The following is an 18865-nucleotide window of genomic DNA, read 5'->3' on the forward strand; positions in this document are numbered from 1 at the left end:
ACAGATGTTAGGTGAAGAAGGTCAGGAAAAACAAAATAAAAAGAGAAACTACTGGGAAGAAGAAGTTTTGTTTTTTCCTGGAATGAACTGCCCTGAAAGCTATTTTTAGATTACGAAATAACTGCTCTGATTTCACTAACGAAATGGAGCAAGAGGCTCTTAGATTCCACAAAATAGTTTATCTAGAGTTTAACTCAGACATTCAATTTTTTTATTCCATTTTATTCCAGTTTATGGTGAAGTATTGCACTTGTTGCTACCTTTTTGATACATAAGTTCAATATAATTTTGCACAATGAAATTAAAAAGTATTACTATAATTAGCTAAGATAATGTAAACATACATAAGTATAAAAATACATTGCTTTAAGAGAAATTAAAAAGCTTCCTATCAGTATATTATTTTAATTAGATGCAAATCTGAATTAAATCAATGATATATCTCTTCTGAAACATACAATGAATTTATCTGAATTTTATTTTATTTCAATTGTTTCAAGAAATATATTTCAAAATAATTGTATTCCTTTAGAGATCTTTTAGGGGAATTTTATGTCTTTTAATATATTTTTTATTTCTTTATCTTGACTTGTGTGATTTCATGAACTGCCAGTTTTATTTTGCTGCCCATGTGGAGCACTTTGTAACTTGTTTTTTTCGAAAAGTGCTCTACAAATATATATATATATATTTTTTTTTTTTCATTATTTTATCTATTTAGACTGAAGCACATCTGTGTGCTACGGAAGAGGTTTAGGGTTTGTTCTGAGAAAAAGTCATAATTCTGAGGAAAAAAAATCAGAATTCTGAGATTTAATCAGAATACTGAGATTTAAGTTAGAATTCTGACTTTTTTCTCAGAATAATAATAAAATAAATTGTACCTTAATTTTTTTTCAATGCATAAGAGTAGTCTGAATTCTGAGATTAAAGTCAGAATTCTGGGATTAAATTCAGAATTCTAAGATTAAAGTCAGAATTCTGGGATTAAAATCAGAATTCTGAGATTAAAGTCAGAATTCTGAGAAAAAAGTCAGAATTCTAAGATTAAAGTCAGAGTTCTGAGATTAAAGTCAGAATTATGAGATTAAAGTCAGTATTCTGATAAAAAGTCATAATTATGAGATTAAAGTCAGAAATCTGAGAAAAAAAGTCATAATTCTGGGATTAAAGTCAGAATTTACGAGATTAAAGTCAGAAATCTGATTTGTAAAAAGTCAGAATTCTGAGAAATAAGTCAGAATTCTGACTTTAATCTCAGAATTCGGAATAAAATATATATATATATATATATATATATATATATATATATATATATATACTGTTGTTTTCAGAGGCCCTAATCAAATTAGAGGTAGAGGAACAAAGTTAGTCTCCAGTCCTGCAGCTTTGTACCCCCCTAACTGGAAACACAGTATGGTGATGATTAAAGTAAACTAGAGCTTTAATCTGGAGCTCTCCCCTCAGTGCAACACACACACACACACACACACACACACACACGCACACACACACACACACACACACACACACGCACACACAAACACGCACACTCAGCGACACACGCACATTAGAGGAGGGGAGGGAGGGATGAAGGAGAGGTGTGTGAAGGGCTGCATCGTTCCTCCTGCCTGCACTTCGGAGAGAGCTACTCCCCCTCCTGAAGCAGCAGAGGCGTGCAGTCTTTCTCTCCGCAGAGTGAGGAGGACTACAGTCCGGACAGGGACACAAGCGAACGGGGTCACAAAATAAAGTGCAGACCGCAATGGGGACGAGCTGAACCGCAGAGAGAGGACAACGACCGCTTCATTTTGCCCGATTTTGTGAACACTATGCGGGGATAACGAACGACAGCACATCAGACAGCGTTAACGGCCAACGGTGGGAAGTACCTGAGAAATACCTGCAGTGACTCGGTGCGAGGTTAGCCACGACTCGGTGCAGACAGCAGTGACATTGAAGGACTTAAGGGGGGCGGCTGAGAGACAGAGAGGGGTGTACGGGAGAAAGTTTCAGAAGCTTGGCTCACACTCCGCAGTTCAACAATGCGGCTGACCCCGACAAAGTCCCTTCCATCAGCAGCAGCAGTCCTGATCCTGCTGCTGGTCCGCTGGTCCCACAGCAGTAAGTAAACACTTACATGCTAGGTGGCTAGCTAGCTCGCTAAGTCCCCTTTGACATTAATGATGATGATACGTCACTAACGGCTCTTTAACGGCTGCTGTTTCGCAACCTTTCCTCAATATTCTCGATTCCTATGTCCTCAAATATTGCTTAATATACAGTTGTTTGACCTTTTCTTGCACTCGGGGTGTCTTTTCACTCTCTTCTCTCCCTTTTTTTTTTGTAGTTTCATTGTCTCCCCAAGAGGCAAACCAATTCCTGAACAGACACCGGAGAGCAAATCAAGTTTTCGAGGAGACTAAGCAAGGACACTTGGAGAGGGAGTGTGTTGAGGAGAAGTGCAGCAAAGAGGAGGCGAGGGAAGTGTTTGAAAATGACCCAGAAACGGTGAGTTAACACAAGAAAAGTTGTGGGGGTTTTTTAAGTCAAGGTTGTCTCCATTACAGAACTAAACACAACACACACCTTGCTCTGACACACCAGTACTGAAAGCATGTTGAGTAATCTCCTATTACTAACTTAATGACTTAGTTTGATGAGCCCGACACTGTTGTTTACATCATGTTCATATTGACTGCAGATTGATGACTGTAATGATTCACTGTCTGGTGTTCATGCTCCAATAAGTCCAGACCAAGCGGCAACTGCCGGTCTAAAAACATGAGTCCAATGCAGAAGTGCTAAAACCTGCAGTTCATCAAGGATCCACTTGAGGCTGGCTCCGGAAGTACTTGAAACCACATACACACCAATTCAAAAAAGCCGATCTTTACAGCAGAAATAAACATGTTTACAGGCTGGTACAAAAGACAAGTGTAGTCTGGATAGCTCATTTCTTGATCGGCACACATTGTAGCGTATTGGGGCGTGAACTTTTTTTTTAACGCAGCAATTTCTGAAATATTGAGATTACGAGTCTTCCAGTGAGAGGCACAGCTGACTTGATTGACAGGCGGGAACACTGTAGCTGTTGGCTAGGATGCTCAAAGCCCACCTCTTTATGTCACAGCAGCAATATGTCTGCCGCCGCCGATTGGCCTCAAAACAGCGCTTCAGAAACAGATGGGTGAAGTCACGGATCCTACGTCCATATTTTATACAGTCTATGGTCCAGACCACATACAGTAATACTCTAATGTCAGAAACTTGGCCTATTTTCTTTTATTTGTTTCTTTCAGACTCAATAATTTGAAGGTTATGAAATACTATTTTAGTTAGGACACTAATGCATTTATTTAACACGCATGAAGTAGGGGTGAGTATTGCCAAGAACCTCACGATATGATACGCATCACGATACTTGGGTCACGATACGATAGTATCACAATATCACAATACTGTTATATATTGTGATATTCGACACAGTAAACTAAGAAAAAATAGGGATGGTGTTTATGTAAATCACACAATATTACTCAAAATTGAAAGGACAAATGAAGTCAAAACTATTTGATTAAAAACAACTTTTCTATTTTATTGTTTTTGAAATACTGAAGTTGTATTTTAGTTACAACTCGGCTAAAATGGGAATTTTTATTATTACAAATATATCGATATTAAGAGTTGAAATGTAGATATCATATTGGAGGTCAGAGTATCGCTATATATTGCTTTATCGTTATTTTTTCACACCTCTAGCATGAAGCTACTTTGAGGTGTTTTTGGCTGTGATAGATTCCACAGCAGAACCACTGCTTTGCTTAGGTTCCTTCCTTCCTTCCTTCCTTCCTTCCTTCCTTCCTTCCTTCGAAACACCCGGATATCATCTCTCTATCTCTGTTTGGCCATCTCTATATCTGTATTTGCCCTACTATCAAATATGCATGTGATCCTGACTGGACTCTTCAGGAGCTTATTATCAGTTTCCTGGAAGAGAGTGAACATGTGGTATGTTATGTATTTCATTAAACACAGCCGTGCACTTATCGTCACTAATCTGCGTAGACTCCCTACCTTCTCCGCTCGGTGTTTACAAACCAACATTAGCATGGATTAGTTTCCAATCTACATCCACGTGTTAATGAGTCAACCCTTTCATCCACATAAGCCCGTCTCGCTGAATATGCAAAAACAATCTGTAGGTATAAATAACACAATGTGTCTGAGAACGTGCAACACGTAGCCAAGAGTGTATTCATTCATTAGCTGAGGACTTCTAAGCTTGTAAGCGGGCATCTTAGTGGAGGGTTTTGTTTGTGCATTTTGCCTTCCTTGATATATTAAAGTGTCGGCTATTTTTAGTACAGGCTCTTGCTAAGCCCATTTTGAATGCTAGCTGGCAACAAACCCCAGAGCAACAAGTGCCGCCTGACTTTGTTTGTTGCTTTGTTTTTCATATTTAGCGTCTGACTGCTTGATTTGATATAAAATGTTGAATGTTTGTGCTTTACGCCAACGATACGCTCTCTTTAATAACACGCTCTTACTCTTGAAGTGTCAGCGTAGTGAGTCGTAGCAGAGAGGGAGTGAATGACATGATCAATGACTCAGTGATTACCTGTAAGATTAGCCATAAAGAAAGTCATCATGACAGCCCTGGGAGGGAGGATTAAAGCGGAGTTGAGCCGGGTTCAGACTTCAGAGGAGAAGGTGAAGTCAGGTGGTGTCCCTTCCAGTTTGCTTACAATCAGCTGGATGCTCACCACCAGTAGAATAGTGAAGTTTCATTTCATGCCGTGCCACAAAGCTGCAGTCTCATTCATAGCTGCATTATTCATTCTGCAAGTGCATCGTCTCTGACGCTGCATTTTCTCCTGCTGCGGCTTCCTGGCTCTGCAGAGCGAGGGAGAGAGGGGTGTCCCTGGATACTTGTGAATATACTCTGAAACACACGACCACACCAACTTCTGTGTCTCACATGTCCAGCGTCCCTTCATGAGAGACTGATAAATAATGTGTCCAAGCTGCATGCTGTGTTAGGGTGAAGTGATTAGAATCAAACTAGTTCAGTCTGGGTTCAAAATGCATGATCAATGACTCTCCCAAGATACTTTTCCTCCACCTCAGCATGCTGCATGGTGTTCCTGCTGCATTCTCTGTGCCTCAGGAGCCCAAACTCCCCAAATTCTGACCCAAATCTACAGGATTACTGCAGCCAGGAGGCGGGAGGGATGCTACTACTATCAGGAATGCAGAGAATTTTCAGGAAGCCTTTGGCAAAAGGGCAACACCCATTACAGACAGCACTAACACACAGATTACAGAGTAATCACACTGTAATCTCTCTCTGGGTTATAACCACACACACATAAAAACACACATATACGTGTTGTAGGTGAAATAAAAGAGTGTTTATAAATTTAACTCCCCTGAATATGAAATCCCAGATTAGGTGAAGTATTAAAGGAAGCACTGGAGCATTTGTTTAGATTATCTTGCTCTGTTTGGATTTCTGTTTGTAACACTCTGTAACTTTACCCCTTTCTGTTTTCACTCTCTCTCTGATTCAGGACTACTTCTATCCCAAGTATTTGGGTAAGATATAATTTCTGTCTTCAGCTCTTCTGCACTCATAACAGTTGGTTGACGATTGTTTTGTTACCTCCTTGACATTGTTTCTGTATTTCTGTCCAGCCTGCATAGAGAAGTTTGGGAATGCTGAAAAGAAGAAGCAGGATCTGATTACATGTGTCCACAGTGAGTTTTATACTTTATAATTTGCCAACTCATTTCAGAGCTTGATGACAGAGCCGTCTCCTTCTCACCCTCTCTTTCTGCTCATGTGAAAATGTAGCTCTTGTTTCATCCAGAGAGAGGCAGATGATTGTAGTGCAGGGTGAGACTGCACTGCAGTATCACTGCTCTGCATCATCAGACAGAGAGAAAAGAGGATGATGATCAGCTGCTGAAGATCTGAGGCTTCTCTAGGGCAGATATTTCAGTGTCAAAACCCCTGACCGGTGACTTTGAAGAGGCGTGAGTCTGAGATTTGTGCGTATGCCCAGGTATCCATGAGTAACATTGCAGCACTCTGCTTTAGTGATGCTGCACATTGGTGAATGAGCGACACACCCCTCCATCGTCACTCGCTCTCTCACTCGCTCTCTGCACCAGCTCCTTCGTGACGTGGCTGAATAGTTTGACGTGAGTGGAGCACAGGATTTCTGCTGCATCAGGATACAAGGAGCGACCGGCTTCGTTGCTATTGGCCGAGGAGCCTCGAGGGGGGGTTTCCATGACTCAGCTGCAGCATCATGGCACGGCAGCTCTTTTTTCTCTTCTTTATCCGTCAGCACACCCTATCTGTCTCACCACCTCTCCATCTTATCTCTCTCTGGCTCAAATCTCTGCCCATTTGTCTCCTGCCCTGCTTTTCATCCAGATCATGACAAAGCACAAATTCCATTTATCAAACTTTACTGATTTCTTATGGTATAATAAATACTGCAGCAACTGTCAGAGATACTGGCTTTGTATTTGCACAAACTAAAAGCTGATTTTTCTTGTGAGCACAGCTGGTAGAGTTTAATGTTTCTGTTCTTTGGCATTTTACTCAGATTCACCTTGTCTCTAGCATAAAGTTGTGCCAGAAAGAGTTGCTGCTCTTTAGACTTAAGAGAGCTTATACAAACCATCAATGCTTCAGTCCGGATGGTGTGTTTTATTCAATGAAATTAACTTTTAATGTTCTGTCAAGGGACCTCTAACATTCTTAGTAGAGGAAACAAGCAGAGCTCATGCTGTTATCCTTGCATGCTCATAGACTGCATTGTAATCTGAAACAAGGAGCTGTGAAATTTGTCTGATTCACACCCTTTTAGAAGAAAGCTCTAAAGAGCTACCACTGATGCCAATATTTTGAGTTTTACAGCTGCTTTTCTCTCCTCATCACTGTCTCTAAAGTGTCTTGATTAGACTCTTACACATTGTGCACCTCTCTGCAGTCACCAAAAAGACAGAGCACAAGTTCTTCTGGGAGGAACTTTCAGTCGGTGTGACTTATGGCACCTCTTGTGGACAAATCATACCTTTTACCTCCTCCTGGTTTTGACCTGCTCAGGTGCCGGTTGTGTATTTTCAACAAAAAGTCTCAGTTGAAAGCTTCTCTCAAGAACTTTGAGCTCACGATATGCTTTATTGCACCACTATCCTCTCTCTTTCTCTCTCTTCACCTCCCTCGATCCCTCTCTCCAGCACGGCCTCAGCACATGAGTCTGGTCCTGCAGGAGGTTTCTGCCTGTTAAATGGCTCACGTTTAGGAGATTAATATTTTGAATATAAACTCACAGAAGTCACCTTGGGAAAAACAAACAAGCAGGAGGCTAAAGTTCAGGCGTGATGCTGCACATTTCATGCTTTCAAGCATTTTCTAATCTTCAAAACTTTGGTGTAATTGTTTGCCAAAAAAACAGAGGCACCTAAAGTCTCTAAAAGTAGTATGGGAGGTTGAATCTTCAGTTTTCAGGCACCTTTCCTTTATAGTCATCTACCAATCAGGGTGCGGGAGGCACCCTGTCTGGTAGATGACACCATCTCTACTTTTAAGAGTAGGCTTCAAACTTTCCTTTTTGATAAAGCTTATAGTTAGAGCTTGGACCTGCTCTTAGTTACACTGCTATAGGCTTATGGCCAAGCTCCACCGGATCCGTGTCCGGTCCATATCCGATCCGTCACAGCACCAGGATCTGATAGGTTTCTATTCTAGTCAATGTGTTAACTCCCACTGGATCCACTACGTTAGGGTTACAGATCTGGTGGAAGTCCCGGGTTAGACTGCTGGGGGAACTGACACACTGGGATCCTGTCTTTGCCTCTCTCTCTCTCCTCTATCTGCCTGTCTCTTACTTTAACTCTCCCTGTCCTATTAAAGTTACTATCCATAGACCTTACTGGAGTCCCTGAGCTCCCTTGTCTCATAGGTTCCTCTGGATCTCTGCTGCTGTGGACGTGCCAGACTCCAGCTGCTACAACTACTACTATCCATCTCACCACTATCATCTCTCTCTCTCTTCATCTCCCCCTATGTCTCTCTCCAACACGGTCTCAGCAGATGTGTGTCTAACATGAGTCTGGTCCTGCTGGAGGTTTCTGCCTGTTAAAGGAAGTTTGTCCTTGCCACTGTAACTTGCTAAATGCTGCAAAGTGCTCTGCTCATGGTGGATTAAGATGAGATCAGACTGAGTCCTGTCTGTAAGATGGGACTGGATCTTATCCTGTCTTGATGTTGGGTCTTTGTTAATAATAGAACATAGAGTACGGTCTAGACCGGCTCTGTTTGGAAAGAGTCTGAGGATAACATTTGTTTTGATTGTGATTTCTTCAACATGTGGAGTATATTGTTATTAATCCTCTGACACAGTTAACTCTCTGATAAATGGATAAAAGTGCATTTTTGTTGCCATGAAAAATTAATCGTCTACATTTGTTTGGGTCTCAACAACTTCTAATGATTGCGAAAATATTGCAACTATAAAAAAACGGATACAAATGCTCCATAAATATGTGTTCATTTAGGATTTTGATGTTTCATGTAATCAGAACTTGTCTGTATCTCCACACGTTAAGCTTTTCACAGCTAGAACATGCTGTTGGCGTTACTGTGCAGCACTCGTGGGTGGTTTAGTTGCAGACAGAGTTAGCATGTTGTCGGTGCAGACGTGCCAAAACTCAGAGTGATAATGTGATAAATGTTCGTATCCCTCAAAAAGCTGAAACTTTTACTCATAGAGTATGAACCAGCTTGCTTCGTGTTTCACATGTGGGCTTATCTCCCTCCTGTTCCCCTCATTTTTTCCTGTCTTCCACTGTCCTTTTCTCTCCCTGCTCCAGCAAACATGCCCAGACTTGTCGAGAAGTCAAAAACACAGCTTGGGAAAAGGAAACTGAGTGGGGAGAGAAAAGAGTTACACATGTGCGCACTAACACAAACCTGCAGTGAAAGAGAAAGCTCAAGTGATTATTTCTAAGTGAAAGATTGGCTGAACAAGAAGAAGAACAGAGAGTTGAATTTCCATCTGATGTTGTTTTTTTGTGAGGCAGAGGACAGGTATGCTGGCAAAGATGGAATTAGGGCATCTCTGACAGAAGAGCTTAGCCAGCATTAGTCTATTTATATTGAACTCCTGATATGCAGAACACAAGAGATGCCCTTCCTCTGTCTGATATAAGGATTCAGTTACACTCACCATACTCATCCACTTTACAGAGTTCGTATTAAAGCGATAAATACTCTACTTTGTCTGTCTCTGTTTTTGTCTTTCCCCCTGACAGATATTCCAGACCAGTGCTCACCTTCCCCGTGTTACGCCAGAGGTACAGTGCGCTGCGAGGACAAAAAGGGCGACTTCTTGTGCCACTGTTTCACGGGCTGGACCGGGGCCACGTGTGAGACAGGTACTGTCATCACTGTGAGAAAAACAGGGAGGCTGCAATGTTTGACTGTGCTTTTTTTTGCACCGTCACTCAGTGTCATTTCCAGCGTCTGGGTGGTTTTTATAGTCTCTCTGACCTTGGTTCGGACAGTCACGCCCCATCCCAGCCTCTGATAGAGACTTCCTGCTTCCCATCACCTTTATTGGTCATGTTTTAAGTTGTTTATTTCGTCCTTGCATCTCTTCTTCTTGTCTTTCTGTTTCAATATTATCTTACAGCTGCAAGTGTCATTGCTAGCATGCCTCTTTGACATCAAACTGCTGCTGCTGTTGTTAATGATGTGTTAATAGAGTGTCAAGTCAATATGAACTGCATGTACGGGAATCTGATTGTCTCTTTTAGAGGTCACAGCTAGTTGCTGTTTATAGAAACGGGACAAGGGTTCCATCTCCTCGGAAAAAGAAGCGAAAGTTAAAGCAGGGATGTCCCTTTTTTAGAAGAAATGTAACAAACGCTGTGTGTGCACACAGGAGCTGAAAGCCCACATAATGTATACACAAGCACTGAGGGAGAGGGGAACACGTTTCCCTGATTTATGGCACCGCTACCATTCCACACATTTCCACTGTGACTCATCCTGCCACCTGACTGTGAGAGGAAACCAGATTCAGTTTGACTCGGACGAAGCCTTTTCCACTTTCCTCCAAACCCTCAGCTGCAACACTCAGCTGCAGTGACATAGTGTGTCAGTTATGTGTGAGCGCTTTGACAAAGTAATCATTCACAGAACATTTAAGTGCACTTTTTTTTTTTTTACTGCAGCAATTAAGATTTCAGACTTCCTCAAAGTGATCCTGAAGTTCTGCTGGAAATCTCAACACCAGCCAAACTACATAACGCTGCTCACATCCCATGATGGTGATTTTCCCTGTACTCACGTTGACCACACCGCCCTCCCTGTTTGCAGATGTCGACGAGTGCAGCAAGGAAAACGGAGGGTGTGACCACGAGTGCAACAACACCATGGGCAGTTACCGTTGCTCCTGTCGCCAGGGCTACATGTTGGTGGGACGCCACATGTGTGACGGTGAGCCACGGACTGAAGATTGTGATCGAGTGTTTACAGCCGACACACAACACTTTGTTTGACTGAGTTTGGAAGGACTCTGAATCTGAGAGTTTTGATGGTTTGTGGTTCTTGTAGTGTTCCAGTGTGAGTCTCCTTCCATAATGCTAACTGAGCATTAATAATATGTGAAAACATGAGTATGCACAGATCCTTCTGTGTTACACATCCATCGCAACATGTGCATGCTCACAGAAAAGACATCCTTCATTTAGTGACACTGCCTTTAAGAGAGGGACCATAGTGTTTATGTTTATTTAAATGCTCATACGAGATGCTGCACTATGCTGTACATACATTACACAGATGAATTATAAGTCCATAGACTTAACTTTGAAGCTGCTTTATTTTAATTTCATATATTTTTGGGACTCAAGGAGCCAAGTGATTTAGATTTCTGTCTTTGTCTCACACTAATAAGTAAAGTAACCGTCTCAGTTCACGTCCTTCCAGCTGACGTGTTAATCTCACTCTCCTTGGTCCAGATTTTGTCCTTCCCAGCTGACCACAGTTTGTCTCTTTCAGATGTGGACGAGTGTGAGGACCCGAGCGTGTGCGGAACTGCGCACTGTGAGAACAACGAGGGCGGCTACGATTGCCTGTGCGATGTCGGCTATGCCTACGACAACGAAACCAAAAGCTGTGTCGGTAAGTGCGTGTTAATGTGCACAAACGCACATCATGAGAAGTGACTGAAGAGCAGCTTCAGCCGCAGCAGGACTCGATGCAGCTGTGCTGTGGGGTCAGGAAAGGAATGCAAAGACATTTGGAGCAATTTGGTATCCAAAGTAGGTGACAGGTCACCGTCTCTGTGCCTGCAGACGGAGCTCAGGAACTTTAGATTCATTTTATTACCACAGAGGCTTTGTGATGTACATTTACAGCCAAACGCTTAATCATCAAGTAGTTGTGGAGCCTAAACATAAAATATGGAAGAGCTCTAAGTATACGGATATGAATTTTATCTCACTTCATTCAAAGCATGAAGCATCAGTTAATATCCACTCAGCATTTCTGCTCAGTGAGGGCGGAACAGACCGCCGGGTTTGATATCTAAAAAGATAAATCTTTCATTTGAACTGTTTTCCTTTGCCGTGGAAACCAGACTTTTCATAACCTCAGTGTTCCTCCTCTGAGAGTTAAATCTATTCTCACGGCCATGTAAGGTTGTGAACAGAGCCGGGAGATACCACCCAGCAAACGTCAAAGACCACTTGACTCGAGTGTTGTTTGCATTCCTCGACATGTTGACAAGAAAGTCGTCTGATAGTTTTTTTACATGCTTGCGAAACTGATGTTTTTTAAAATGCTGGGAGTTCATGTTGAGCCCCACTCCTCCATTCTGTGTAACTCTTTCCATGCATCTCACGACTTTCATCTCTCCTTCTGTCTGATCTCTCCCACCTGCGGTCACCTGTCAGATGTGGATGAGTGTGAGTCAGGTGTGTGTGCAGAGGAATGTCTGAACACTCCAGGGAGTTTCCGTTGCTTCTGTGATGGTCGTCAGGCCATGAAGTTGGGCCAGGACCTCAGGAGCTGTAAGGTGAAATACATGAACTGTGGTGATCTTAGTTCAGCTTTCACTTTTGTTTCTTAAGAGTAGGAATTAGAAACACCTAAAGGTTATTAATCTGCAGAAATACTCGTGATGAAGCAGCAGCATGCATCATCTCCAGCTTGTTCTCTGTCTTTGTTTTACAGCCTCTGACTCCCTGCATGACACCGTCTCTGAAGAGGAACTCACGCTCCCTGTATCTCGGTCGCATGTTCAGCGGTGTGCCAGTGGTGAGGCTGCGTTACCGCCGCAAGATTCAGACTGGGTGTGTTATCTTTCCATCCTCAACACTAAGAACTGCTTTAATCCGGAATTCACTAGCAAGGACCATGCCACACAAGGATATAAGTTTGAAGATTTAATGAATTATTTATGCGTAGTGGGGCCCAGCAGAAGGAGACTCAGGATGGGGGTTCCATCTCAGCATTATCCTGCCAGAGCTGATCTTGACCCCAGGCTGTACCTGGAAGTAGACAAGGGTATAGAAGAAGCGAGCACAAGTCGAGTAGAAGGGGATAAGGAAAAAGGTTAAGTGGAGTAGAGAAAGGTGAGGGAGGGTGGGTTGAAGAACCACAGACAAACAGTTGGAGTAGGTTGGCTACGTTTAAGTTAGCTTGTCGGGTGGTTGAGGGTGTGGTTAAGGTGTGGTCCTACTCCCAAATTGAAGTTAACACCTTAACTTCACAAAAGGCGGCATATTCTCTCTCTGAAGATATCGCATGAGACTCAAAACTGTTTCTTAGTTTAATTTCATTAAAAAACAACAATACAGAGAATTAGAATCACTTACAATGAGTTGATTTGAAGCACGTCAAAGAGCATCAGTTGTGTCTGTGATTTTCAGCGAGCAGCCCATAAATAATTAAGCACTCAGCAGTCCCTTAAAGGTTAAATCCCAACCCAGAGGAGGACTTTGTTCAGCGTCTGAGAGGGACATGTTTTTTACCATAAGTAGTCACTCTGAGAAATTGTTCTGCCTATTTCTAAAAATAATCTTTGTATCAGCTGGAAACATGCCAGCCTCTTTGTTGAACTGCCAAGAGGAGAGCAGATAAGACCGTCTTGGTCACTTCACTGTTTTTCTAGTGCTAATTTATCCTCCCATATTTCTATCTTGCAGCTTTTCAGCAGAGTTTGACTTCCGCACCTACGACCACGAGGGGGTGATCTTCTTCGCTGGAGGTCACCTTAACAGCTCCTGGATTGTGCTGGCAATGCATCATGGGAAGTTAGAGCTGCAGTTGAAGTACGGTACAGTCAGCAGGGTCACCAGCAGCGGGCCTCTCGTCAATGACGGACAGTGGAGAAAGGTTGGAGGTTTCTGTCCCCATCAGTCAAAAAACTGCAAACATTAGCTTCGTTAGCTAATAAGACGTTCCTAAGATGTCTTGTTTACGTCTCAGATTTCGGTGGAGGAGCAGGGGCGGAGCCTGGTGATTAAGATCGACAGAGAGGCCGTGATGAAGATTGCAGTAAACGGTGATCTGTTCACTCTAAAGAAGGGGATGCATGAGCTCAACCTCACCGTGGGAGGAGTCCCTTTCAAGGAGGACGGCCTCGTCAATCAGGTGCGGTTATTTATGTGTACTTGTTCTTAAGTGTGTACCAAAATGAGATGTTCTTTCCATTTCTCAACTGGTGTGTGTATGACGTAGGTGAACCCACGTCTCGACGGCTGCATGAAGGAGTGGAAGTGGTTGACGGGTGAAGATACATCCATACAGGAAACCATTCGCTCCAACGACAACATGCAGTGTTTCAGCATGGAGGCTCCTGGAGCGTATTACCCTGGCACAGGCTTTGCTCTCTTCAACATCAGCTACGGTACACTTTGTTTCTCTCTGTGTGTGTGTGTGTGTGTGTGTGTGTGTGTGTGTGTGTGTGTGTGTGTGTGTGTGTGTGTGTGTGTGTGTGTGTGTGTGTGTGTGTGTGTGTGTGTGTGTGTGTGTGTGTGTGTGTGTGTGTGTGTGTGTGTGTGCGTGTGTGTGTGTGTGTATTTGTGTGTGTTAGGCACGGTGGGGTTTGGGTGATGCAACTGCCTCAACGTGCTTCTTCCTGAATCCATCAGTCAATGTTTAATTTGTTTGGGTTTACACTTAGTCGGCCTCATTCATGGCCTACTCTTTTGTCAACAGTTTGACTCATCTGTGTTTATCAAAGAAGTTCATGACCGGCTGTTCTCTCTCTCTCTCTTCAGAATCACAGAATCTGAGTGTCCAGTTTATCCTGCGTCCAACCTCCGCAATGGGAGTGCTGTTTGCACTCGTTTACCAGGACAGAGTCCCTCTCTCCATCGCTTTGGCAGACTATAATCCCAATACAGATGAATGGAGAGATGTGAGTGTTTAAAAGCTTACCTTGTTTCTGTCACTCTACATTTGACCTCAGAGTTGACCTTTTGTGTGTGTCTCTCCAGTTCATTTTGGTGTCTGTAGATGATGTCATCATTGCCAGTGCACCTGCGCCCCTCTGTGATGGTGAGAGTCATGAAATCAAGGTGACCGTCTCAAGTAACCAAACCATGCTGCTGGTTGACGGCCTGCCTGGACGAAGCGAAGATGCTGAAGTTCCTGTTGAGCTCTTGTCACAGTCCAGCACCTTTATAGGAGGCATACCTGGTGAGGACACACACTTTATGAACACATTTATTAAAACAGGGTGCAGCAGAAATAATTAAGAGGACTGTGAACACCTCTGAGGGAGAAGAGGCAGAAAAATCTTAAGCTGCCAGAAAAATAAATGAAGTCATTTAAGATTTTTAATCCCATAACTACTTGATGATGATTGATGACATGACCTAAAGATCTCCTCAGCTCTAATCCCTCTCAGATTGTACTTAATGTCTGCTGATTATTCTTAATTCCCACCAGTTATGAGTGTTTGACTTACTGTTTATAACAAACCACAACACTGATCTGTAACCGTCACGTCTGCCGGGACTGGCCGATGAGTCTCAGCCAGATAGAGCTCTGATAATGTCTAAACTGGAAACATAACACAACAAGGATTTAGTCTCTTCCTCTTGTGTCAACACCTTGATGATAGTTTCCATGTTTCCATTTGTTGCTGAAGGACACAGTTCCCTGAACACAGATTTTTTGTACTAAGCTCCTACGCAGTTCATCTTGCTTAATTTCTGTGTTGACATTTCTCTCCCTCAGATGTTCCTCTGGTGTCCACACTGGTGTCGGCCTTTTACAGTGGCTGTATGGAGGTCAGTGTCAACGGACGGTCCCTGGACTTGGACCAGGCCATCCACAAACACAATGACATCCGCTCACACTCCTGCCCCCTGCTGGACTCTCTGCAGTGACAGCAATCAGTCTGCCAAAACTGATCCATTAGCAGTTCATTGAGGCAATGGGGATAATTTCCAACATATTTCTGAAAGCTTGACCAGGGAGGACATGTTTTAGATTGGGATTTTTTTTAAAATAGAGCTGGACCTGGTATCGTGGTGCAGCTGGAGCCTTAGCCCAGGACCCTGTCTTTGTACTGAGATGATACTGCTGCCGAGAGGCATATAGCAGGGAATTTCACCGTACTGTAAATCATCCAATGACCAACACCTCTGCTAGGCAGAAGATATGGGAATAAATGCTGCTCAACATTGCCTCAAAAACTGCCCATGTATCACAGCCTTGTTAGCCCATAAGAACACACAGGGCCTTATCAAGATCAGTGTCAATGTGTGTTGGTCTTTAGTCAGCCTATTAAACATCCGGTATCCTGTGCTTAAATGCAGATCTGACTGGAGGTGTATATGCAAAGCTGCATTCTTGCTGCTTCCATCCAGCTCACCTTCAGTATGGCCATGCTCACAAAGCTTGAAATAATCAAGTGCTTATATTGAATCCTGTAAATGACTTAAAAGGGACCAGAAAGGTAGCCTGACATCAGCTACTCTACATAGAGAAATTGTGGGAACATGAGCTCAGATCTTCTTGAGTACTGACTTAAGGGTTGGCTTAAGATTTTAGCAATATTATTTTTCCCTAATAAGCTGAATCCTCTCCTTATCTGTAGCAGGGAGGCGTGGTATCAGACACAGCTTTGTGTTCTGGAAAATTAAAAAACTTGCACATTGTTGCAGGAAGAAATGGACTGCGTGAGAAGACAATTTTTCAATTATTGATGTCCTTTTGATTTAAGCAGCACTCCATGTCTGCCTGCAACTGTAAAACTGAACCATGTGCCTCCAAAGAACAACAAACCCAAACTTAATACAGCTTCCCTTCAAACAGGTGAACCATTTCACAAAGGTGCAGTACTGTAACACACAAACCCAGCTAACGCTTGCCCCAATAAAACCTTGTACTCGCTGCAGCAAGCACACTATGCATTCATCTGTGTAGTATAACAATCTTGTGAACAACTGACTGTCACCCTGATTCTAAATAATCTTTCATCACTAATCTCGTCACAAAAAGCCCCTTCTTCCCCTCAGAATCACAGACTCACAGATAAAAACCTGCCACAAAGCAATCTGATCAATAAGCCACAGAAGCACAGGGACAACGGGAAGGGGCCCTCTCCACGAAGGAGAGACAGTGAGCACTGCATCAAACGCACCACACAAGCTACTGAGAGTAAAAGAGTGCGCTGTAATATACTGAATATGTAAATAACGTGACTGTACAATGCTTTGTAGAAGACAGAAAACAAACACTACCTTATGCTCATCGAGGTTTCTGCACATTTTAAGTTTATCCAAAGTCAAACCGGAGTCTCTCAACTTCATCTGCTTCTTTGAAAAAAGATTGAGCGCCAAACTCATGATTGTTATACTGAAATGGAAATTATGAAACTGTGAGAGCAATTTCCAGGTATCAAAATAACAACCTTTTAATGACTCAGTTTATAATTTGATTTATAGGTGCTAAGCAAAATCAAAACAATAAAAACAAAGAATGTCGAGGAGCATTGTGATTGAGAATGCCAAAGGGCTCCAGTGTTACTTTACTTCCCTCTGTTGTGTATCGTTTCTAACTTTCTGATGAATGAATGCCAGAATATAGAGCTTGACGAGTTATTGTTTGTTTTTATTATGTGTTGTATATTGAACTGTAGTTTTTATTTTTCACTTTAACTGCCAGTACATGTAGACTGCTGAGAGAAGTCTGCCTTTGAGTTTCAACTTCTCTCAGCAGTGAGAATCCTATTTAAGAACAAAAATAAAAGCAGTTGTATGAACATCATAGAGTAAAAATGTATTTTCAAAAAGAATGCTTTTGTATGCTGTGTGGTTATATGTTAAAGATAAACTTCATGAGTGTTGCTCCATGTGTGGCATGTTGTTCCTTCTCTTAAAACAGGTTCATGTACAGCGATTTATATCTGTACCATACTTTTATTAGATTATTGACAAGGCTCTATTTACTGATAACAGTTACGAAATGGTGAGGAAATGTTACATACATAACAGTAGCACTTTCATTGAACTGATTTTAAGAGTTTTATGCTCATAAATTTAACTTTTATTGACAAACAGGAGATTTTTAATAACGTTCACAGTCACATAAAGGTGAAAATGTAGAAACACCAGGTCTAACAGTTAACCTAGCTAGCAGGGAATGTTCTCACCACATTGGCTAACATTCACTATAAGTTCTGATTATGTTTCAAGACAAGATTTTGAGTGTAATATTCAAAGAGCATCTTAAGGATGTTCATCAATTTAAATAATGTTCCTTTTTTTTAACTATTAATGAAAGAAAAAACATCTTGTCTTTGGCATTCGGCTGATGTTTTGATACTATTCTTTATGTGACAGACAAGGTTTTGACTGAAATGTTCAAACAACATCTGAAGGATGTTTATTGATTTAAATAATGTTCCTTTTTAAACTTAATGAAAGAAGAACATTTTGTCTTTGGCAATCAGCTGCTGTTTTAATAATATTCTTTAGGTAACAGACAAGGTTTTGACTGAAATATTCAAAGAACATCTGAAGGATGTTCATCAATTTAAATAATGTTCCTTTTTTGTGAACTATTATTGAAAGAAGAACATTTTGTCTTTGGCAATCAGCTGGTATTTTCGATAATATTCTTTAGGTAACAGACAAGGTTTTGAGTGAAATATTCAAAGAACATCTGAGGGATGTTTATTGATTCAAATAATGTTTCTTTTTTAACTATTAATGAAAGAAGAACATTTTGTCCTTGGCAGTCAGTTGATGTTTTGATAATATTCTTTAGGTAACAGACAAGGTTTTGAGTGAAATATTCAAAGAACATCTTAAGGACTTTATCAATTTAAATAATGTTCCTTTTTGTGAACTATTAATGAAAGAAGAACATTTTGTCTATATCATTCAGATCATGTTTTGATAATATTCTTTAGGTAACAGATTATTGAATGTTTTCTATAAAATGTTCCCATGATGTTCCTTAATAACAAAGAAGCAACATTCTCAAAGCAACATGTAAAAAATGTTTTCAGGACCTTTCTAATGTTTCAAATCAGAAAATATTTTCTTTAACAATATTCTGGTGATATTTCATTAGCGCAAAGATGAAAATTTTTACCTTTAAAATTCAAAGGATGTTTTGATAACATTTTAACAGTCAGAGATTATTGAATGTTTTTAGAGTACGTTATCTGAGAACAAATTGTGAACATAAAGAAAACTTCCTGCTGAGAATGTTTTAAGAACATTGAGGCTTCATATTTGAGCACTCTTGCCACTTAACATTTTATGAAGGTTTTTTAGAGAATGTTAAAAGAGAACATTCTGTGAAGGCAAA

The 18865-nt window shown here is 41.5% G+C and overlaps 1 protein-coding gene and 1 long non-coding RNA gene across 6 annotated transcripts in view; one reads left to right on the forward strand and one right to left on the reverse strand.

Annotated features, from left to right (window-relative positions):
- LOC117810096 overlaps positions 1 to 2166 on the reverse strand; it is a 10051-nt gene extending 7885 nt beyond the window's left edge. For 4 of the 5 annotated variants that reach the window (XR_004630699.1, XR_004630698.1, XR_004630697.1 and 1 more), the window contains exon 1: positions 1893 to 2166. This is a non-coding gene — a long non-coding RNA (uncharacterized LOC117810096). The remainder of the gene's footprint in view (positions 1 to 1892) is intronic. The other variant, XR_004630700.1, reaches the window with a different exon arrangement.
- On the forward strand, positions 1447 to 17399 carry gas6 (growth arrest-specific 6). The gene is made up of 15 exons (XM_034679698.1): positions 1447 to 2124; positions 2351 to 2511; positions 5574 to 5598; positions 5698 to 5760; positions 9334 to 9456; positions 10403 to 10522; positions 11087 to 11209; positions 11983 to 12104; positions 12263 to 12381; positions 13237 to 13426; positions 13520 to 13684; positions 13772 to 13940; positions 14314 to 14453; positions 14533 to 14734; positions 15278 to 17399. Exons 1-15 carry the CDS (start codon positions 2046 to 2048, stop codon positions 15427 to 15429), a joined length of 1953 nt encoding a protein of 650 aa, XP_034535589.1. The 5' UTR covers positions 1447 to 2045; the 3' UTR covers positions 15430 to 17399.
- Positions 17400 to 18865: the final 1466 nt, after the last annotated feature.

Source organism: Notolabrus celidotus, chromosome 3, assembly GCF_009762535.1.
Source record: "Notolabrus celidotus isolate fNotCel1 chromosome 3, fNotCel1.pri, whole genome shotgun sequence".
In the NCBI taxonomy this organism is placed as follows: Eukaryota; Metazoa; Chordata; class Actinopteri; order Labriformes; family Labridae; genus Notolabrus; species Notolabrus celidotus.

What these genes read in the sequence shown, in the direction of transcription:
- gas6 (XM_034679698.1), top strand. Translation starts at nt 2,046, where the DNA reads ATGCGGCTGACCCCGACAAAGTCCCTTCCATCAGCAGCAGCAGTCCTG. An exon ending in TCTGATTACATGTGTCCACA is followed by an intron (nt 5,761 to 9,333) that starts GTGAGTTTTATA and finishes TCCCCCTGACAG; the next exon opens with ATATTCCAGACCAGTGCTCA. An exon ending in GGGACGCCACATGTGTGACG is followed by an intron (nt 10,523 to 11,086) that starts GTGAGCCACGGA and finishes TGTCTCTTTCAG; the next exon opens with ATGTGGACGAGTGTGAGGAC.